General features: G+C 33.8%; 1 protein-coding gene across 3 annotated transcripts in view; it reads right to left on the bottom strand.

The window, feature by feature from the left end:
* Nucleotides 1–21599, bottom strand: part of Cdh18 (cadherin 18) — a 796302-nt gene that overhangs the window by 13426 nt on the left and 761277 nt on the right. For all 3 annotated transcript variants that reach the window (XM_040757658.1, XM_040757657.1, XM_040757659.1), the window contains exons 9-10: nt 10957–11078; nt 7352–7469 (exon numbers count right to left, since the gene is read on the bottom strand). In XM_040757658.1, coding sequence (XP_040613592.1) covers nt 7352–7469; nt 10957–11078 — 240 coding nt within the window. The remainder of the gene's footprint in view (nt 1–7351; nt 7470–10956; nt 11079–21599) is intronic.

Below are 21599 nucleotides of genomic sequence, written 5' to 3'. Positions count from 1 at the left end.
CCAAGGTTTCTAATGTGTCTCAAACAAAGTCACTGCATTGCAATAGCAACGTTCTGTGAAATTTGAAAGAAAGCACATCAGAAGCTACATTATAAGCTACAGAGTCAGGAAAGAAATCATTCCATATGAAAGGTCTGTGTAAAGATTTTATTTGATATAATTTGAAATAGCCCGACACAAACCACTACTACCCTCTTCACTTAAATAATTTGTATTAATTTTTATTTAAATTAAAAACAATTTTGTTTTACATACCAATCCCAGGTCACTCTTTCTCCTGTACTCACTTTCCTCCCACAGAAACCCCCATCCCATCCCCCATCCACCCCTCAGGGAGGGTGAGTCCTCCCATGGGGGATCCCTAAAGTCTGTCGTATCATTTTTTAAAATTATATCATAAGCAATTCATTGTATGTTTTCTGAAGGAAAATTAAAATTGCAAAGAAACAACTAAAAACAATGGAGGCAAAATAATTCATAAAATTATCTTGTTAAAGTTGTATAAATAATATTCATAAAATAATTTATATTATTTAAAAATTGTTTGATTAAAATATAATTACATCATTTATCCATTATAACACATTCATCCAAACCCTTGTAGGTACTATGTACCAGCTTTCTCAACCTTGTTCCTTTTCAGACACATGGTCTCTTTTTCTTTAAATTATAGTATACATATATTATAATTTTATAATTTGTGATATATATAATTTAAGAATATTTATATATATATAACTAAACACAAGAATAAAATCTGTTTAGTCTATGTAAATGATACTTTTACACACATGTTTGTAGAGCTCACTATTTGCTTTTGAAAAGTAAATTAGTATATGCTTTCTTGGGGAAGACATTTATTTTATAAAAAATGTGATTAAATATGTAAGTTGAAGATACATATCAAATAAGGAATGTAGAGAATTATAGGTGTATTAGGTATTAATGTTATTAAATTAGCATCATTTCTCATAAGAATAATACCATTGCACATCTTATTTGTACAGCATTTATGACCAGGAATGGTAAATGGACTAAGAAACTTACATGTTCAAACCTAAAATTTTTCAGTGCAGTATGAACTACAGTATTGAAACTGAAAATACAGTAAATATACAATAATAGGAATTTATAAAAACATTGCATGAAATATTTATTCGTGCACATATACACAAAATACTCTATTACCTAAAATTTAAAGGCACAATGTGATTCAGTACCCTCTGAATGGCTTACTTATCACTGTACAAAGGTATCGGTGATCTCTTTCATATACAAAATATGTAATATTTATTAATACATTTTACAGTTAAACTTAACCTAATACTTAGTCTGGCAAATCTCTTTACATTAAAGAAAGCCCTAATCCCTAAAGACCCAACAGGAAGTTTATGAAATCACTAAGATCCACTATGACTGCCTAAGGATGACTTGACATTACAGGAGTAGGCTGTTCTTACATATTAGCCAAGGCATGAACAAAGCTACCTAATAACAGATCCCTGGAAAAGTTCATTTATTATTTGCAGGCTGATAGTTTGACTACAGCTCGATTACTATAACTGGCAAACTAAGAAGTTAGACTAATTTAATGGACAATTTTCATGCTAAACTTAAAATTTTACAAGTTACAAGAGAAGGTCCCTGGATATCAATCAACAAGTGTTACATTACTTCTTGCTACAATTTAATAATTACTCTTTACCACAGTTTAATTTTTTTTAGATTCTTCATTTAATTTTATTTCTGAGTGTTCTGTTGCATGTGCCTATGTGTTTTACGCATGCATGCATGTATACCATGTTCAGAACTATGTCGCTGCGTATCAGAAGAAGGCCTAACATTTCATTTCCTTGAATCCGTGGGTGACTATGAATCAAGAAGCGGTTTGCTGAGAATAAATCTAGTGCCTCAGAAAAGAGCTTTAAATGCTCTTAGGCTTGAACCATTTCTCCAGCCCCTTAACTTGTGGTTTAAAGTTAAAATAAGATTGCATTAATAACAGCATATTATTTAAAGCTAATAAAGCTCATTAAATTAAATATTCATACTCTTTTTCATACTATATCTGATAAAATAATTATCGAGTTTTATTATCTTATTATGTGATTAATATTTATTTAGTGATCTTTTCAGATGCATATTTATAATTTTGTTTAGCATAGCATAACTTTCTTAATGATAATAATTTGACTATATTTTCCCAGGAGCTTAATGGTTGATATATTTAGTTATTGTTGAGCATAGATAATTTCATCACGTTTATGAAATTTATTTCAAGAAGAACTAAAATGAGACCAAGTTTCTAATATTCTGCTAGCTAGATTTTTCTAAACTATGCATAGTCTGATTCATCTGTCACCTGTATAAACCTCGTTCAAAAGTGTTCTCTGTATCGCACTGTCTGGTCAAACCATGTTCCTAATACATGAATGGTTTCTCTACAGTTGTCTTACTAGCTTGCATTGCAAATCATATCTCATGCCAATTTTATTTCTTGAACCACACAACAAGAGCCCTGGGAGCAGGCGTGGCAGGTGATTTTAATCCTTGGATTCCAGACAGCTTACACCACTGTCTGACACACTGCAGATGATATATCACTTTGAAGATTAAGCAGCAGGTTAACAAAAGTTCTCTTAGGGCAAAAACCGTTTACCAAGAAGACAAGGAAAGAGAGGCCCTGCGTAGTGTTTCTCCCCGAACTGGAGCAGCACCTGCTGGAGATCACTGTGAAACATCAGTTGGAGGGAAAGGGACATGAGTGGACATACTGCACTGTTTTTAATGAACAGTGAGTATGTTTTTCTTTTTGCCTAATAATGATCATAATAAAACTTTTCAAAGCGTATTTAATATTTAACATGTTTTCTATTTTTACTCTTTTATTCTTGAATTACAGGTATATTCTATATCCAACCCATTGTTTCTGGGAGCAGAATAATTACATATTGAGTATTTCATAGTTTGTCTTTAAATATGAAACCTTTATCTTATTTTAAATTGATCTTTATTTCGTATGTTTTCATAATGGCATTTTAGGACAGGTCATAAATAGTTGTTAAATTTTCTAAACATGCAGTGGGAGCTTATGGCTTCTCACCATTAGTAAGAAACTGTAGTTTAGGTAGGAAATTTATTTTTTAAATTTAAGTCCTACCTCTACTAGTAATTGTTTGCTTCTAATTTGCAAAAGACTATTTTAACTCCATTCAGTTTTTAAAAAATTGAATTCGTTATCTGTAAACTTGTAAACTATTTCCTTATCTGTAAAATTGGGGAGATTCTGAGGGTATGTTCATATCATTTTTAAAAAGTTCTTCTGTATTTTTTAATTATAATATGATTATATCATTTCTCCCTTCCATTTCTTCCATCCAAGCCCTTCCTTTTTTATTCTCCTCCTTAATCTTTTTCAAAGATATATATATATATATGTTTAGAAATGTAAATTTCTAAATATATAAAAGTACAACTTGTTCAATCTGTATAACATTACAAGTACACATGTTTTTAGGGCTGACCATCTATTGTTGGAAAACCCACTAGTGTCCACTGGAGACAGAGCAACTTGGAGAGCTCTTGAAGATTTTTAAGGTTTGTACTCAACATGGAAATGAAAAAAAACCTCAAATGGGTGTGACTGATGTTCCCTGAGGACTTTTGGTAACTTTTAAGTTCTAGTTGGAAATTACTTTTCGAAGACTTGCAGAGAGTTCAAGCCCTACGCTAAAACGCTGAGAAACCAAGAAAGGCCAAGAAGAGCTCATTAGGCCTGTGTTGGTGTTGAGTATGCCATGAATCTAGGATCACAGTCTAGCACAAGTTCTCTGTAAGATGCTCCAGATTTACTGTTTCTAGGAACAGAGAAGACCTGAGACTAATAGGATCTACTCAGCTTGCCTGCTGATTGGATTCATGTGAATGCATTTGGTTGTGTTTTGGAGGAAGTAGTAAATCTTGTCTACCAGAGTATATTGACATGGAAGCATCTTCTCATACTGGAGTTTGAAATGTTCAATCCCTTCCACAGTGAGGACTGGAAACTTAATCAACAATACATTATTGGTGAGAGTTGGGTCTACTCAGCAGTTTAATGATCTGTTAGTCTTGAATGGATTTATGCCACACTACCAAAGCTCTTTTCAATGGGTTCTTTCCTTTGTTCCTCTATCAGGTAGGAGAGCGCATCCCTCCATTTTAGACTATGTCAGCACTCCATCTCAGAATCACAAAATGCTCCCTTTACCTTCCAAAGGATCTTTGGTCTGTGACATTGAGTATTGTGAAAAAAATACTGTTTTGTAAGTTTCCATCCTCAAGTGCATGGTTAAAGAAACTTGCAAGAGACAGAACCATGTAGTTTTCAGGCTATGTGTTCACAAATGTGTCACTAGACACATGAGGAAATGTGTCTTGTTAAAAAACAAGCAGAAAGCATATTAACAAAGAACAAAATTGGAATATGTTCCTGTGTTTAGATTAGGCTGATATCCAACATACCTCCTAAGACAGATATGTTTTAGAAAATATACAAAAATTAAAAGATGTACCAGTGTCTTTCATTTCTATCAAAAAACAAACAAATAAACAAAAAGCAAAACAAAAAAGGCCCCAAGCACAAGCAGCGAGTGTTTGCAGCACATTTTCTTTCACAGACCTCCTGCTTCCAAAGCAGATCATTAACCCCACGCTGGTGTTTTCTTTCAGTATATTCCCGGCATATGTCAAAATGAGTAATGAAAGCTAAGTAAGCCCAAATAACTCTCAATAATTAAATCAAACATTCTTGATGACTTTAGTTCTTCAATTTCCTGACAAATTAGTAGATTCTAAATTAGTGAGGAAACACAATGAGTGAGAAAACACGCAAGGAAGGACAAAAATCTGAGTATTGTATTAAGTCATGTTATTCAGATTGGAGTTCATAACAAGCAGGGGAATCTTACAGATTATGGATGAAGGAACATACACTTATCTGGTTCAAGGATCTTAGTTGCCTCTTATTAATTAATCTAAGCTAAGGGACTACTATAATGTCTGTCTAACATGTATTTCACATACGCACATCAATTCTTCTTAATAAAGAGGCACTTTACAAGTGCTTTATACAATTCTCATAGGAATTAAAGTGTCATATAGATTCTTATAGGAGTTCATTCAATGACGAATGCCTGTTGACATTCCATCATGCATAAATACTCAAAGATAGCACAGCACTCCTGAATGAAGACAAAGCAATATTTTACATATGCTCCACTGAACAGTATACATTCTGATAGTTTTCCCTGTTATTATAGGAAGGGGAGGGATGATGTGTAACAGACTTGGCTTGTGAGGGACATACAGATACAGTAGAAAGCATCCGTGGAAAATTGCCTTCTCAGACAAATGTATTGAACAAGAGGAAGTGTTTTAACAAGAAAGTCCTGGTGTCACTGATTTAAAAAAATGTATCTATGAATCTTAATGTTATTACATAATGATTATAAATAAACATAATTATCTGCTGTCTCATAATACATATTTTCTGGAAAAATGAGAGCACTTATTCATAAATCTTAATACATTAGTTGTTTTAAACTATTAGTTTCTTTTCTTTCTTTTAAGACAAGAAATGGAAGCCTACTTACCATAAGCTGTGAAACACGGGTTATGGAAATATATATCTTTACTGCCCATTCTTAATATGGTTTTTACGTTCCATAGATTTTGACATAATGAGGATATTAACCACTTCATTGTTCTCATTCTGATCATTGCCACCCTTAAGCATTTAAGACTCACTCAACTTCCTGTATAAATCATTGAATCCCTTCCTTGTTTTTTGGAATTTTGAAACAGGGTTACTATGCATTGGTTTGGAGGTCATCTTGAAACTCTCTCTGCAGACCAGGCTGATGTCAAACTCACAGAGATATGCCTGCCTCTGCCTCCTGAGTGCTGGAATTATAGGCGTGAGCCACTGACGCTTGACCCCAATCCCTTTTTCTAATGCTAAGCTTTCATCATCTTTAAGTTGATTTAAATGTACTGAAGAGCTGATTATAATTCTTTACTACAGGACAAGAAGTGACATATCTAAGTACACGAAACACACACTGTGCTTATTCTTGCTGCCACTCCAATGGTGATGGTGGCAGCGGTATTGGAAAGAGCAGTGAATAGATTTTGGATGTACTTCTGAAAACATAGCCACACATTCTAGAACCTTACATGGATAGATTCCAATTTATAGTCATCGAATATGTTAGATGATTTTATATCTACATTAGAAAACTCATTAGACTTATGTGGTTGAACTATATTTTGTGGAAATTAAAAGAAAATATCACTTTGATAACATCCTTATACCTTTTTATATAAATATGTGTTTTAAATAAGTAAGCAGAACATGTACACCTTTCACGGTGATACTGATCCTACATCTCAGTTCTGCTCAGAGTTAACTATGTGTTTTATGCATGCTCCCAGCATGCAGAGAAAGGACACATGCTCGTAGTGAGACTAATATACTGTTGTCCCCTGTCAGCATTCTGTGCCAAGTGGTAAATGCGGGTCACAACATATTCAAATGAATATCATAAACATTTGGAGGGAATGTTTGTGCTAAATAGAAAATTACAGATAGCAGCTACTTCGGTAGTCCCCCACCAAAATTAAAAGGGGCTTTCTATACAAACTTGATGAATAAATAGAGCATCCTAATAATGATACATTTCCCATAATGATTAACTTGGGTGGGTTCCTATTCTCTAAATAAGACAAAGAATAAACAAAGATAATTTTAAAAATATACATTGTAAATATTTTAAGCTATTTCAAATTAATTTAAAAGCCATAATATCCTATAATTCTGCATATTTTCTGTCCATCCTTTAGAAAACACTTCCAATAACAAGAGATAATATAATTTGTGCAGCACTTAATGATGATTTTCCTAATGCAGAATGATTTCCAACATTGCATCTGATTTCATGACTCTCTTTCGGACATATTTTTCACTTTTCCTAATTTAAGCATATTTTCCCTTCTAGCAGCAGTTACAGCAATGATCATAAATACGTTTATCAGCTAAGATTTCTCTTAACATTTGCCCAAGAGCATACTGCATGTACATTTCTTGTTTAAAGGAATACTTTTGAGCAAATTCAATGAATGTTATTTGTACATATGGTTCAATTTTAAATACAAGCTAGTCACAGATCATAGCACACTAATATCAGATGGAGTTTGAATGTCAATTTGCAAGCTGTTCCTGGGTATAGAAGAATGAGACAAAACTAATAATGCTTGTACTCTGGCAGTCAAAACAAAAACACATCGATCAACAAATCATATCTATGTTCACCTTCATTATCCTTAAGAGTGAAGTTTGGGTTCATGGGCAGGCGTTCATCAAGAAAAAAATTAAACCTTGGTCCATTGGCAAAGTCATCTTTATCAGTGGCAGTGATGGTGTGAATGACCTAAAGGAAAGACAAACACTAACAGTAAGTTTAACTTGCTAGTTCCTTTGATTTTAACTGTACTGTCAGTTAAGTTGTAATTGACAAATGTTAAAGTCCTATCTTCCAACTCAAATGTTTACAATTAAACACACCAAAGAACCAATTAATTTGCTTGCCTTCCAAAATTTTCAGAAAAAATTTTAGTTCAATTTATAAATATGCATACTTTATTTAAATAAGGGTACAAACATTCTGAATTCAGTTTCTTGGTGAACATAGTGCCATGGAGATTATTTTCTTGTGATTCACAATACTTTGGGACTAAGTGGTCATAAAATTTTAGGAAAACATTCTTTTTTTAGACAGGAAGCATTTTGCCATAACTATAACTTTCCAGTGTCAGGTAGAACAGTATTGCCATATTGGTGTGTCTCTGTCTATAAATGTAAGAACAGCAGAGCCTTCTTCTTAATGATTCAGAAGAAGCAAGGGGTAACAGTGCAGACCCTAAATTTCATACAAGAGACAATTGAGTCCTATAAACTGTGATATGTCCATTCTCCAAAACAGTGGTGAAAGTGACCACAGAACTCTCAGTGACTTGCTGATGAAATCTGTCCTTTGCGGTGGCTCAAACACAGAAGTCTCAGTTTGTTTTAAAGCATATTTAGGAGCGAGTGAGGTAAAATACAAGAAAAAAATCGAGAGGCAAAAGAGAGAATACAAATCCTAATTTCTTTGACAAATACTGCCTTAAAAATAGGGACACAAACAAACAAATGAAAATATATGATGTTTCCTATTTTACAAATTATCTTCCTAAACATTCAGATTCTCTACTTCTATTTTTTAAGCAAGGAAAATAAAACATTAACATAGCTTTTATTGATGAGGTAGATTATGAAAAATGTAAAAATAATATAGTTTCTAGGCATATCCAATTTTAATGTGTTATTATAAGGGAAATAACACATTTAAAGAATAATACAATGAAAAATCTAAATCCCTCTCTTTGAACTGAAAATGTTGGTTGGTAAATGAGATAACTAAGAAAAAACAGGAAAAAATAGTACCCACACAATAACAATAGCATGCCTTTTGTCATGAGATGCAGTCAGTGTTTATAGTATTGAAGTGGTAGATGTCTCCCATGCTTTCTTAGGTCTCACTGCGTACCCCTGCATTCAGTCATCAACCTCTGCTATCACAGAGGGAAAGTATTCCTCCGCCCCCATTCTGATTTGTAGAGACAGAAATCTCTGTTATTCTTTTGTAATTTCTTTCACTCTAGAGTATTTACTTTGGAGATGAAAGTTCTTCGAGTTGCTTTCCTCCTCCATTTTAAGTACAACTACTTATCCACATAGATGTTTTTCCCTTTTGACATTTGATTCCAAACATATGAATGCACTGATGAAGAATCAAAAGCATTCTAATCACTTTTCTCAACTGCACAGAAAGCTTCAAATAGAGTTCAAAATGTTGTGTCAAATAAGCAGTATATTTGAATTCTCTACATATCAGTTCTTAATATAATCTAAGTGAAAATCATGTTTATTTTTTAATTTGTTTTCAGGGTTAAATATGAGCAAACATCACAACTCATGTCACAGTGCTAGTACACACACACAGGCATGCACATGCACACCCACACAGTCGCACGCATACATACAAACTCACATACAGCCATGAACTATCTCACACACTCATACATTTATTGTGCACACATGGACAACATACAAGAATACATTTCATTTTCAAAACTCTTATACCCATGATGTTGATTCATTATGATTCTTTAGTTTTCAATACCACTTTCCCTGAATTATTTTATAACTTTGTGATCTACTTACAAATTCAATTATTAACTCAGTGTAGAATTTTGGAAGGACTTGTAAAGTACAGTTGATCTAGACAAACTAGGTATTTTAATTTAAAATTTACATGGAGTGTCACTTTCTTTATTACTCATTTCATAATGAACTTATAAATAAATATATTTTACTAGACACGTTTCAAAATTGATGAGCACTTGACCCAAAACACTATATAGTTTAATATATACTAATAGTATATAATAATATATATACTAAATAGTATAATCATGCTTCCATATTTGGGGAGGGGTCACATCACCATCCTCATTACCTGTCCTTTAACCTCCAGCAAACAATATGCTCTTGTGACTCTAGAAGTCACCTGGTTCAGATTAAACATATATGTACATATTGCCTTGTCAATATTAAAAATGAACAACTAGTGTGTATGCTCGGAAGCTTCTACTTAGCATCCCTTATGTATACATAGAAAAATAAATATCATTTCATCATCATCTTCAAATTCTTTAAGTAATTTTGAATGACGCACTCATTCGGTTGAACCCACATAGCACCAAGTTTGTTTTATGCCAGAACTTGACACGTTCACTCTTACTGGATTTACCTGCAGCTGACAATTTTTAAGGTGAGCTCCAAGAATGCATATCCTTCTCTAATCCCTTCTCCTTAATGTGAAGAAAACTTGTGCATGTCATTTCCAACCAAATCTGCCAAAAATTACTAACGTACCACTCAGCTGATTATATAGTGTAAGACAACTGTTTTGCTGTGCATAAGAGTTGCTCACTTGATGCAGCAGATAAAGCCAGGAATTGAGAAGGTCCATATGGCAAGAAAGTAGGTGTCGTATCATACTATTGCTGGGGGCCTTAGTCGCTAAGAAAACACCTGGGATTCTCTGGTGGAATGCTAACGGGAAAGTGAGACTGCCAAAAAATTTTGAGAGAATCTCTAGAATTCCTAACCAAGGCTTGGAAGACACATGTTAGCCATCCGCTACTGAGGATTAGTCACAGCAAGGGAGATAATACATGCACTCTTATTTTGACTGTGGTTTCATAAACGTTGTCACACAGCACATAAGATTAATAAATATTCCCCTCTTGATGTTTTTTCTCGCCTCAGCCTCTCGAGCTTTCCATCACTTGTGTTCCTTCTAATGGGTAAGGCATACAGCCTCCTTCCCTGACTGTTTTCTTTTCTTCTCCAATCACATAATGCATTGGAGCTCTTCACAGTGTACACAAACTCACATGTGTACGCACACACCTTTCATAACCAACACTTTACCATTATGTCTTTACTCCCAAAATTCATGTGATCAAGACCCTCCTCCCAGACAGTCTCTAGACTTCATCAGGCCATGAGTGGACACTGCTGCTCACTGAACACAAGGCTGTTCCTAGACCATCAGTTGCAAATTAATTGGCATGATTTATGCATCATATCTAAATGAGCTCATTGTTCTGGATTACACTGTGATACGTGGATAATTCATTTCATGAGATGCTCAAAATGTCTATTTGTACTTAAAAACCTTACAAAATTGTCATCACTGAGCATAAAAATGACACAGAGGGATTTGAAGGATAATACCTAAGAATAATACAGATAAAACTGCTTATTTTTCTTCCATTCGGATAGTAGGAAGAAAAGAATTAACTTACCTGACCAGGCTTAGAATTTTCACAGACAACAATATCATACTCCCTGGCAAGTTCGGGAGGATTGTCATTGACATCCAGAACTCTAATGCCCACGGAGACATGGCTCAGCAAACCAGGATTGTCTGCAAAATACACAGGGATGTATTTAGTATTTCAACACACACTTTAGAGACTTGGCTTACAGCAAATCTCCTTAATGCTGGAGCTTGCCTCCAGCTCCCTCAGTATGCTGCAGTGGGACTTTTGGCAATAGACAACTGTATGAATCCTGTCCCTGTTAGAACTCATTAGCTTACAGAAAAGAATGAAAAATGAACATCATGACTTGACATGAATACCAAAATGATGTTTTTTTTTCTTATCAAGGAAATTACATATTATTCAGGAACTGGAGCGGGAGAGAGTTGTCAGAAGTCATGGTTAGCTGTCAGAGCCTAAGAGATAAACAATTGGTATTAGAAATAGCCCAAAAAGGACGTAGGACCTACTATAAAGCAAGATAAAACAAAAATGACAACAAAACAATTGTAGAGCATTCAAGATATAAATTGTGAGTAACTTAGAGAAAAAAGTAGGTGAGGTTTTATAACACATGTGTTCACATTCTTCTTATAGGGGACTTATTTATACACACACATATATGCACATACATGTACATAAAAGAGAGATGTGTAAGCAGCAACATTGGAAGGAAGGGAAATAAGAAGATGGATAAGGGAGAGTGCCTTAATTAGGTTTCTATTGTTTTGATAAACACTATGACCTAAAACATCTGGTGGAAGAGGGCATTTATTTGGCTTACACTTCCACATCACAGCCCAACATCAAAGGAAGTCAGAAGAAGATATCAAAGCAGAGACCTAAGCAGAGGCCATGCAGGGTGCTGTTGCTTAGCTTATTCCCTATGCCTGGCCAGCCTGCTTTCTTACACAGCACAGGAACACCAGCCCAGAGATGGCACTGTCACAGTTGGCAGATACTGATTTGCTTCCACACCAATCTGATGAAGGCATTTTTCCTGATTGAGTTGTCTCTTCCAAGATAACTGTAGCTTGTTTCAAGTTGATAAAACAGTAGCCAGAACAAAGGTGAACTTCTTAAATAAATAGAAATTATCAATATAGCAAATTAAGTAAAGAACACAGGGAACCACTGAACACAAAAATGGAAGACAAGAAATAAGGCACAACGCCCATGCATCCTAATGATAAAGCAAATAAATATTCAACACAAAATGTTCGCAATCATGTAAACTAACAAGCCTAATTAACCAAAGATAAAGGAACTTTAGAATAAGTCTGATAAAGTACACAGGAGATCTATATCAGGAAGGTTTTATTGAATTTTATTACAGAAAAGCTAACATAATTAAGATCTCTATTATGTCTGTGGCTAAGGAGACAAATAACATAAGTAGGACTGTTTTATTTTTGCAGATCGATGTGTGGATTCAATATAATTAAATACAAACCCCTGGAAACTTCTCATAAAAACTGAAATTTGATTCTAAGTTTTGTAAACACAAAGGTTACTCGAACATTCATGGGGGAAAGCACAGTAAAATAACTGGATGTATGATTCATTGAAGCTTCTTTATCATATTAGAACGAGGTGCTGCGGCATTGCCAGGCAGACAGCCAAAGGAAACAGAAACACAATTTAGGGTGACAGGACCCTGAAAGTTCTCTGTAATGGTGATGGTAATAAGATCAACAGAGGGGGACCCTATCATCAAGGCAAGATGTTCACTGTACTCAGTGTCCACATGACAATGAGGAAAAAAAGATCCTAATGTTGATATGTATTACAGTGACAAATTAATAGTTATCTTACCTGCAAATATGTTTGCATATGATACAACACGTTTGTAAGACTAATTTAGGGATTTTTTAAAAACTGCTCATGTAAATGTGTTCTTTCTTTTTCTTTTTATATCTGCTCTCTGCAAGTAAGTTTTCGTATCTTTCATATAACATTTTAAATAAAGTGCATTTATCATCAGAGATACTTAAATACTACTTCAAGCACTCTACAACACCTGGAACCTTGCAAATTTGTTACATTTCGGCCTTAATTAATACATTATTTAACTGCTTGTTTTTTTTAAGATGCAATAAGAGCATCATGAATATACTCTAGCAGTGACCAAGGGAGAAAGTTGAATGGAAAGGTTAATCACATCAATGGAAAAATGTGTAAAAGAACAAAAATAATGTGATACTGCCAAGTTTCTAGTTGTTCTTACAAAATGTACATATAATATGCAAGTGATTCATGTCTTCCAGAAGATCAGTGTAGCAGGAGCTCACATATGCAGGCAAATCCCTGTGAGTTTGACGCCAGTCTGGTTTACAAAGCCAGTTCCAGGAAAGTTAGTAGGACTGTTACACAGAGAGACCCTGTCTCGAAAAAGTAAAATAAAATGAAGTTTACAGCCTTAACTGACTCCTTGGTCATTTGAATCTCAGTGCTGAACAGCTGTTTACATTCCTTGTGTCAGTACTTAGCTTGCCCTGCTCCCTCCTTTCGTTCAGAATTCTATTTGAGCAAATTTTGCAAGTTGTTTACCTTCAATTTTGTGAAATTCCTTTACTTTTTCTTATAGGATACAGGTAGAGAAGGAATTTCTTTTTCCTCTCTGGATGTCCCTGCATTTCTTTCCAACCAATACAAGGATCTAGGGTAGTTATTTTTTGTTTACTAAAAATTAACTTACCGTGTTTGTCTTTCTGGGTCTGTGTTACCTCAGGATATTTTTTCTAGTTCCTAGTGTAAATCAGTTCCAAATGATAACCCAGCGACAATCCAGAGCCCTGGAGAAGCTAGGTAACAAGGTGGACCCTAAGAGGCATGCAAGGATCACCTTGGGAAGGGGAAAGAGATGAGACCTCCTGGGTAAACTGGGGTGGGGAAATGGTAGAGGGAAGGGGATGGGGGATGAGCACATGAGCTAACAGGATAGTTGAGTTGGGGGAGAGACATAGTGTAAGAACAATGAAAGAGATATCATGATAGAGGGAGTCATTATGGGGTTAGGGAGAAATCCAGTGCTAGGGAAATACTCAGGAATCCACAAGGATGACCCCAGATAACTCTTACTAATAGTGCAGAGGGTACCTGACCTAGCCTTCCCCTGTATTCAGATTGATGGCTTCCTTAACTGTTATCATTGAACCTTCATCCAGTAACTGATGGGAGCAGATGTGGAGATCCATAGAAAACAAACACCAGTTTATGCTCAGGGAGTCCAGATGAAGAGAAGGAGAAAGGGTTATAGGAGCAAGGGGTGGTCAAGATCATCATGGGGAAACCCACAGATGAGCTGAACTGGGCCCTGTGCATGTGGGCAACAGTTTGTGAAGCTTGGTCTATTTGAGAGTCCCCTGGCAGTGGGACCAGGTGCATGAACCGGAGGAGGGGCTTGGTCTTGCCTCAACTTAATGTGCCTGGCTTTGTTGACTCCCCATGGGAGGCCTTACCCTTTCTGAGGAGTGGATGGGGGTAGGGGATGGGTTTGGGGCAAGCAGGAAAAGGGGAGGAAAGAGAAACTGCTTGGTATGTAAAATGAATTAAAAAAATTGAAATAAACGAAATGCTTTCCCATGTTCCCTTTAATTCCCCATTAAAAAATCATTTGGCACGCAGATTTTCCAATCTTTATTTTCCCTGTCGCCATATTTGTTTGTTTAGAAGTGAAGATAATGTGGGTGCATTTACACACTTGTTTTAAAATTAATGTTATGAAACATAATTCTCACAGCAAAAATTGGGTGTGATTACTAGTAAAGTGATTCAAACTATAGTATTTTATATTTATTTATTATTAGTGTGTATGAGAAACAGAGACTGAGAGATAAAGACACACACACACACACATACACACAGAGAGAGAGAGACAGAGACAGAGACAGAGACAGAGACAGAGACAGAGATATCATTTACATGCATGCTATGGTACACTCCTGGAAGTCAATGGACAGCTTTTGTGTGTTAATAGTCGGTTCTCTCCTCCCATCTTGGCATCTTGAATTTTAACTCAGGTGCAAGGCCTTCATGAAAAGCACTTTATTTGCTCTGCCAAGCCTATATTTATCTTAAACTTATTTAATTAATAAAACTAGAACAGTTTTTATGAGATGCATGTGTTATAAATATTCCCTACTTTTTTTCTCTCACACAAACTTTATTTGATCATCAAATATTACTTTAGGTAATGTGTCATTGTTGATAGTTAATATGGTATTTTTCATCTGAAGGAAAATCTCTCAAGCTTTGTTTTATAAAGAGGCAAATAAAATGGTTTACAATTGAATAACATTTACATGACTGAAAATTAAACCAAATCCACATCTAAAATAATTGAAACAATGAAAGATAAAATTTACCAAATAAAATATATGCTATTAAAAATACAAATAGAGAACACTGAATTAACCCTCCAAGATATAACTCATGCATTGGTCCATTTTTTTTTCAGTGAGCATAATTAAATTTATTTATTTCATAGTGATTCTTCCAAGTACCAGGCTGAAAAGAATTACTTAAGGGGAATTCATTCTCTTCATAACAAGGTCCTGTCCATTTACACACAAATCATACAATTCCCAAGAGGTATTTTGTGTTATTGCTGGACAGTAATGTAAGCCATAGGCTTCACATCTAAGCTGTGTCTTTAATCGTGGAGACATGAACACTGTCTTTGTTCTGTAAATCATGACTCCAGAGGCAAAATAATTCACTGTTATTTGAAATTAAGAAGTGTAACTGCTCACATTGATCATAAAATAAATTAGAATCTGTCCTTCAGCCATGCAAAAATGATGCAACAGGTCAGTGAAGTTAGATTAAGAAAGCCTAGCTGAAACTTGTCCTCTGATGTTTCTAATATTTCTAAATTCTCCCATTTATTTCCCATCTTAGTATCTTTACTCATAATAACTGTGAACACTTCTTTTGCTTTCATCATTGTAGAATATAAAAATACATTACATGATCAACTCTTATGCTCTCCTTTGAACTTGCATTTACAATTATGCTTCTGAGTTGCCTAGAACCTTACCAATGGAATGGATAAATATTTATTTCTGAAGAGACACCCAAGTACATCCTTAACAGGAGATATCAGACATTTTTATTATTTTAATTTTTAGGATGAAGTAATATAAATACAATGAATTTTTCTTGAAACATCATCAATAACAAATAACAATCATTCAGTTAATTTCAGGAAAAATAAAAATTATAGGAATTATTTTAGGAAACAGTGATATTCTGTCATAAATATTTAAAAATTGTATATTTGTAGTATTTTTAGGCATGATTATTCACCAATGCCCAATTTATCTATGAACTGACAAAATTTATATTTTAGGATGCATTTACATTGTTTAGAGCTAATTGCAGGAATCTTATGTAAGTGCTACACATTGAGACATACAAGGAGACTAAAATTAACTTACAGGAAGAAACAGGTTACATTTTTAAAAAAATATTTCAAATACAGCAATGCTTCTGCTTTGCTTGAACCTCCTTGAGATTTTATAATTGCCTCATCTTTTTCAGAGTAGTATCACTTTAAAAAAATCAAGTTATATTATCGATTTAAGGAATTTTTAAGCTTATGTTAAGAAAATCTACAAATTTCTATTCCAATGTGTACGTGCATGTCATTATTGTTTACTATTAAATGAATTGTCTAATTAGAATATATTATCTGGTTAAGAAGTAGAGCTCATGAAAAACTTTTCCTTTTCAATTAAAGAGAAGAGTTGATGGCTTTTCCAAGTCTCACTGTGCCAAGTGAAAGTACCTACTTCCACCCCCAGAACCTTAATTGTACAAGGAGAAAAATGACTCCAATAAAGGATTTTCTGATGTCCACACAGGCTCTGGAAAGTATTTCCAAAGCCAATTATTCAATGAATTATATCCTATACTAAAGACACGTCTGAATTACAAAATTGATACTTAATGTTGCTTAGTTATAAGTGCTATTCTAGTATATTTTTATGTGAACTACACTAGATAAAATATGATACATAGACAGATGGTAGTATAAAAAAGAAAAATTAGTAAATTAGTTCACAACAGAAGTTGTACGTGCAAGTATGAGAGCATAGGAATACATTGAAAATATTTTGTATTCATATTATCATACCAAAATTAGAATGAAATTCTGTATCTAACCCAGTAGATAATATCATGTGATATATCATTTTCAAATGATAAAAAAATGAGAAACTTCACCTTTGTAAAGTATTACAATAAATGTAAATGTCAGTTTATATTCCATAAATGTAGAAACACATTATTTTATTATTGAAACACTCATCATTTGTGTATGTCCAGAAAACTGAGAATTGGACACAAATGTTATGATAAAACACTAATTGCTGACAAATCAAATATTAAATGACAGGAAAATATTTCAGTATTTCTTGATCGAGAAAGACATAGGGTGGAATATTACAAAAAATAAGAAATAAAGTGCATGTTATAGGAAACATGGATAAACCTAAGCATGGTATGCTGTCTAACAGCAATATAATATTATAAACTATGTACAGAAAGTATTATAAACATCGTTTCTGTTTATTTGATATTCTGGAAGTGGCAGAGATTGAAGTGAAACTAATCATAGCTGGGCAGGAAGGAGTAAGAGTCAGTGCTAAAGAAAATGACAGAATTTCTGTGAAGTCAACTTTACATCTGGGATAGGAATCAAGTAGATGTGCATTTTTTAACGAACTCATTGAAATGTAACCACTTCTGCCCATTTCATTACATGTAAAAATGATCTCATCAAAGAGAAACTTTAGGAAAGGAAAATCAAAACCACATGTATTCTGGTTAAGACTCTAATAGTCACCCTTCAAGTTAGTTCAAGGATTGAATTTAAATAAAATAAATAGTAAAAGTGAGATTAATCAATTCACTTTACATGTGACATGCTTAATCATAACATTATTTTCTAGAAGTCCCTATATGTACTCTACTTTTTGCTATATATAAAATGATCTAGAAAAGTTCAGTTTCAATTTTTCTTATCTCTCATATGTATATTTAGATATGGATATATACATATATAATTTCTTCCAAAGTACAATACTATTTTTATAATATATCCATTAATTGTTAGTATAAATTTAACATGATTTTCAGCTAAATTTAAAGCAAAATAATAATAGGCACTGACATTTATTCTTTCATTATGTACAAAATATCATGTTAAGTTAAAATTATTTGGAGATCCTTACTACAACAGTTTCTTGCAGATGAGAAAATACATTATGTATTCGTTAAATTCTCCAAATCTCATAAGCTTGGAATGATTAAAACTTCCACGGCAACAGTATTAATCCAGATTCTGTAACGTTAAATATTATGAATAACTGTCCTATTAAGATAATTTAAAGACTTCATTTGCAAGGAAATGATAACTAGTATATAAAGTACGTGAACTTTTTATAATAAAGACTGAAAATTATATAATATTAAATAAAAGAATCCCATACAACTGTCATCTCACTATTTCCTAAACTCATTCATGACTCATACAGATACTGGAAAATATTTTTATAAACATTAATTTTCTGTATTTTCACATTATATAAGATTGTTTTCAAACCCCTGTGACACTGAATATAACTTTTCTTTATGAACTATGGTAAGAGATTTGTGTCACATTAAGTGTAGATTAGTATTTGCCTAAATTTCATATAAACTTGCATTTATTGATACCTAAGTGAATAATAGTATTTGATAAATTAATCTAGAATATCTTTAAAAATACTTAGACATTTCTGTATATAGGCTTTTGGCATGTATGACAGGAAACACATTCCACAATATGTACATATATTCAAAGTACATTTAAATAGATTCAAAGCATATTATATCTATGATGCCTCTAATGCTAAAACCATAAAATACGGAAAATAAAACAAATACCATTGTTGGTTTCATATACCAACTAATGTAAAATTTTTAACACTTAAAATAAAAATGAGCAATATCCAGCTTTTGGATTTAGAGTCACTAAGAACACAATGATGGGTCTGTGTGGCAGAGTCATTTAGAAAGGGGTAACTGAAGACAGGGAGTCATTGCTCCCAATGTCAGTTTCTACAGTTCCATGGCCTGGAATCCTCTGTTGAGTACAAAATCTGTACAATCAGAACCTATACAAAATCTACATTGATTCCAAATCATTCACTACAACTGCTCTTGTTCTAGTCATTTACTATCAAGTATGAATAATAAAAGGTATTTAAAGTCAGTATTTGGAGTACAAATTTTTCCTGTCACTCCTCAGGCTTGACACTTACATATCTATCTGTGCACAGGATTCCAGAGAAATGTTTTATTTCTTTTGACTATTGGTGAAAGCAATACCACTTACATTGCTGATATTCCCTTTGTGTGCCAAGGGAAGAAACCGTGCCAATTAGCATCTCTGTGTGCTAACTAAAACTGATAACATGAGCACATTTGTGGAAGACAGATGACATATATCAAAATATCATAGTGACAGTAACAAAATGATGAGTGGAAGCTTAGGGAAATTGAAACCAATTGTTCTCTGCTAATAGATTTCTGAATTATTAGATGCACCTGCATAAAAAATAATTTCAGGTTAAAGTCAACTGGGACTATATTCATTACACCTATATTTAATTTATACCATCTGAAGTTACCAGTGAAATTAAAATTTAAAGCTGTGGCTTTGGCCTTTAAATATATTTGCATGTGAAAAAAGTCAATGAATAGGGAAGATATAAAAATGGCTTTTCAAATAATTTATGCATGTAATAAGAGAAAAAATTTTAAATAGTGAGCTGAAATGATATATTCACACCACTGCAAGCCACATAGCATTTTCTAACTACCATTGCTTAATAGTAAACCTCTAACGCTCTCTGATTTCCTAAAATCACCAGAATCATATTTGTAATAACCTTCCATTTAATCAGGCAAGAGAATCACAACTAAGGCACAAAAAACAGCTAAATGTGCTCATCCAATACCACAGAGGTCCTAATTTATTAATCAAGGATGAACACAATGGGCTGAGATTATTATGATTTCAGACACCACAATTGGAGACACATTAGTTTGGATTTGAATATCCCCAGTCACAAATAACTGTACAACATATGATGATTTTGATTTTGGTAGAAGTGTATTTGCCATGCAACTATAATTGACAGACTCCCAATTTGGTAACTTGATGAGGAAAAATAAATTCTGATATTTAGCATATAAGAGAAGGAAGAGCAGACCAGCTGAGGCACAGTAGGAAAGTGCGGACTCTGATGTACTGAGCAAAATGAAGTTGGTAGTAAAACAGTGGTAGAGCAATTGTACAGCATTTACAAGGCACAGGGAAGAGGAAGCAAGAAGTCAAATAAAGAAGGAAAAGAAGAGGGAGGAAAGGAGAGAGGTAGAAGAGTGGATAATCTTGTGGGCCACACGTGTGGTAGAGGAAGAAATGAACAATAGAGACTATTCTCATATTTAACAAAGGTTTACTTACTAATCAGTTCCTTGTGCCAATGGTTTTACTAAGTGTTTTAAAACAATATGACCAACAAGACTAAATTAGAGGTGGTTCTTAAATCTGAAGTGGTAACAATATAGTACAACAATAAAACATGGCAAAATGAAATGTGGTAAGAGTTACCCAAAATTAACCCTTACAGAATCTTACATTGTGGATGAAAACGTTGTAAAATTTTCTAACAAATTGAGAAAAAATTCCTAGATGTTACTATATTTGAATCATTATAAAGACCAAAAAGATGTGGAAAGCAGAACAGAGAACTAAAAAAAATGAAAATAGTAGCAATTAGTATAAAAACATGGCATAATTGAATGCTGTGAATAAAACTACGATGCATATATTTTAAATTAATCTGACAATATTCTCATGTGACTCATTTTAATTAAACCTTTACCTTGCTACATGAAATTTGCTTCATGGGCTGTCAATGTGTGTGTTTCTGTGTGCATGTGACTGTATGTGTGTGTTCAAGTACATGTGTGTGTATGTATGCTGTGTGTGTTCATGTGTGGATTGTGCATGTGTGTGCATGTGCATGTGTGTGTGTCTGAGATCAGTAACAGATCAATGATTTAAATTCAGCCATCACTGAACTCCTTAAGTTCACATAGAATCTCATTTACAGCTAACAGTTTAACTTACACACACAAATGAAAACCAGAGCAGAAGCACTATCAAGTCTGAACATTTCTAATTATTAATTCAGAATGAAGACAGAACTCTACATTATTATATTCAAAATACCAGAACTTGAGACTCACTGGTATAGAAATAAACAAAATCCCAGTATACTGGAATGGCAAGTGACAAAGTACATCCCATACAAGCTGACTCAAATGGAAAATACATGGGAGCTGCAAGGTATGGAGAGTGGCATTGAAATATCATTTCCTTGGTGAGACATAGCTACTAAAATCAGGATTTTACTCCAATTGTAGATGATGTCATGGTGTATGCACAGGAATAGATCCACAATCAGGAATAGATGGAGGAGACAAACGTTTCCTTTAGTGACAAATTTGCTATTGATGGATTAGGGTACAGAAAAGCCACCATCTTCACTTGTTTACAGACTGACATT

Source organism: Mesocricetus auratus, unplaced genomic scaffold (assembly GCF_017639785.1).
Source record: "Mesocricetus auratus isolate SY011 unplaced genomic scaffold, BCM_Maur_2.0 Super-Scaffold_100015, whole genome shotgun sequence".
In the NCBI taxonomy this organism is placed as follows: domain Eukaryota; kingdom Metazoa; phylum Chordata; class Mammalia; order Rodentia; family Cricetidae; genus Mesocricetus; species Mesocricetus auratus.
Note: the sequence above shows the minus strand (reverse complement) of the source record. Positions and strands in the feature narration are given on the sequence as shown.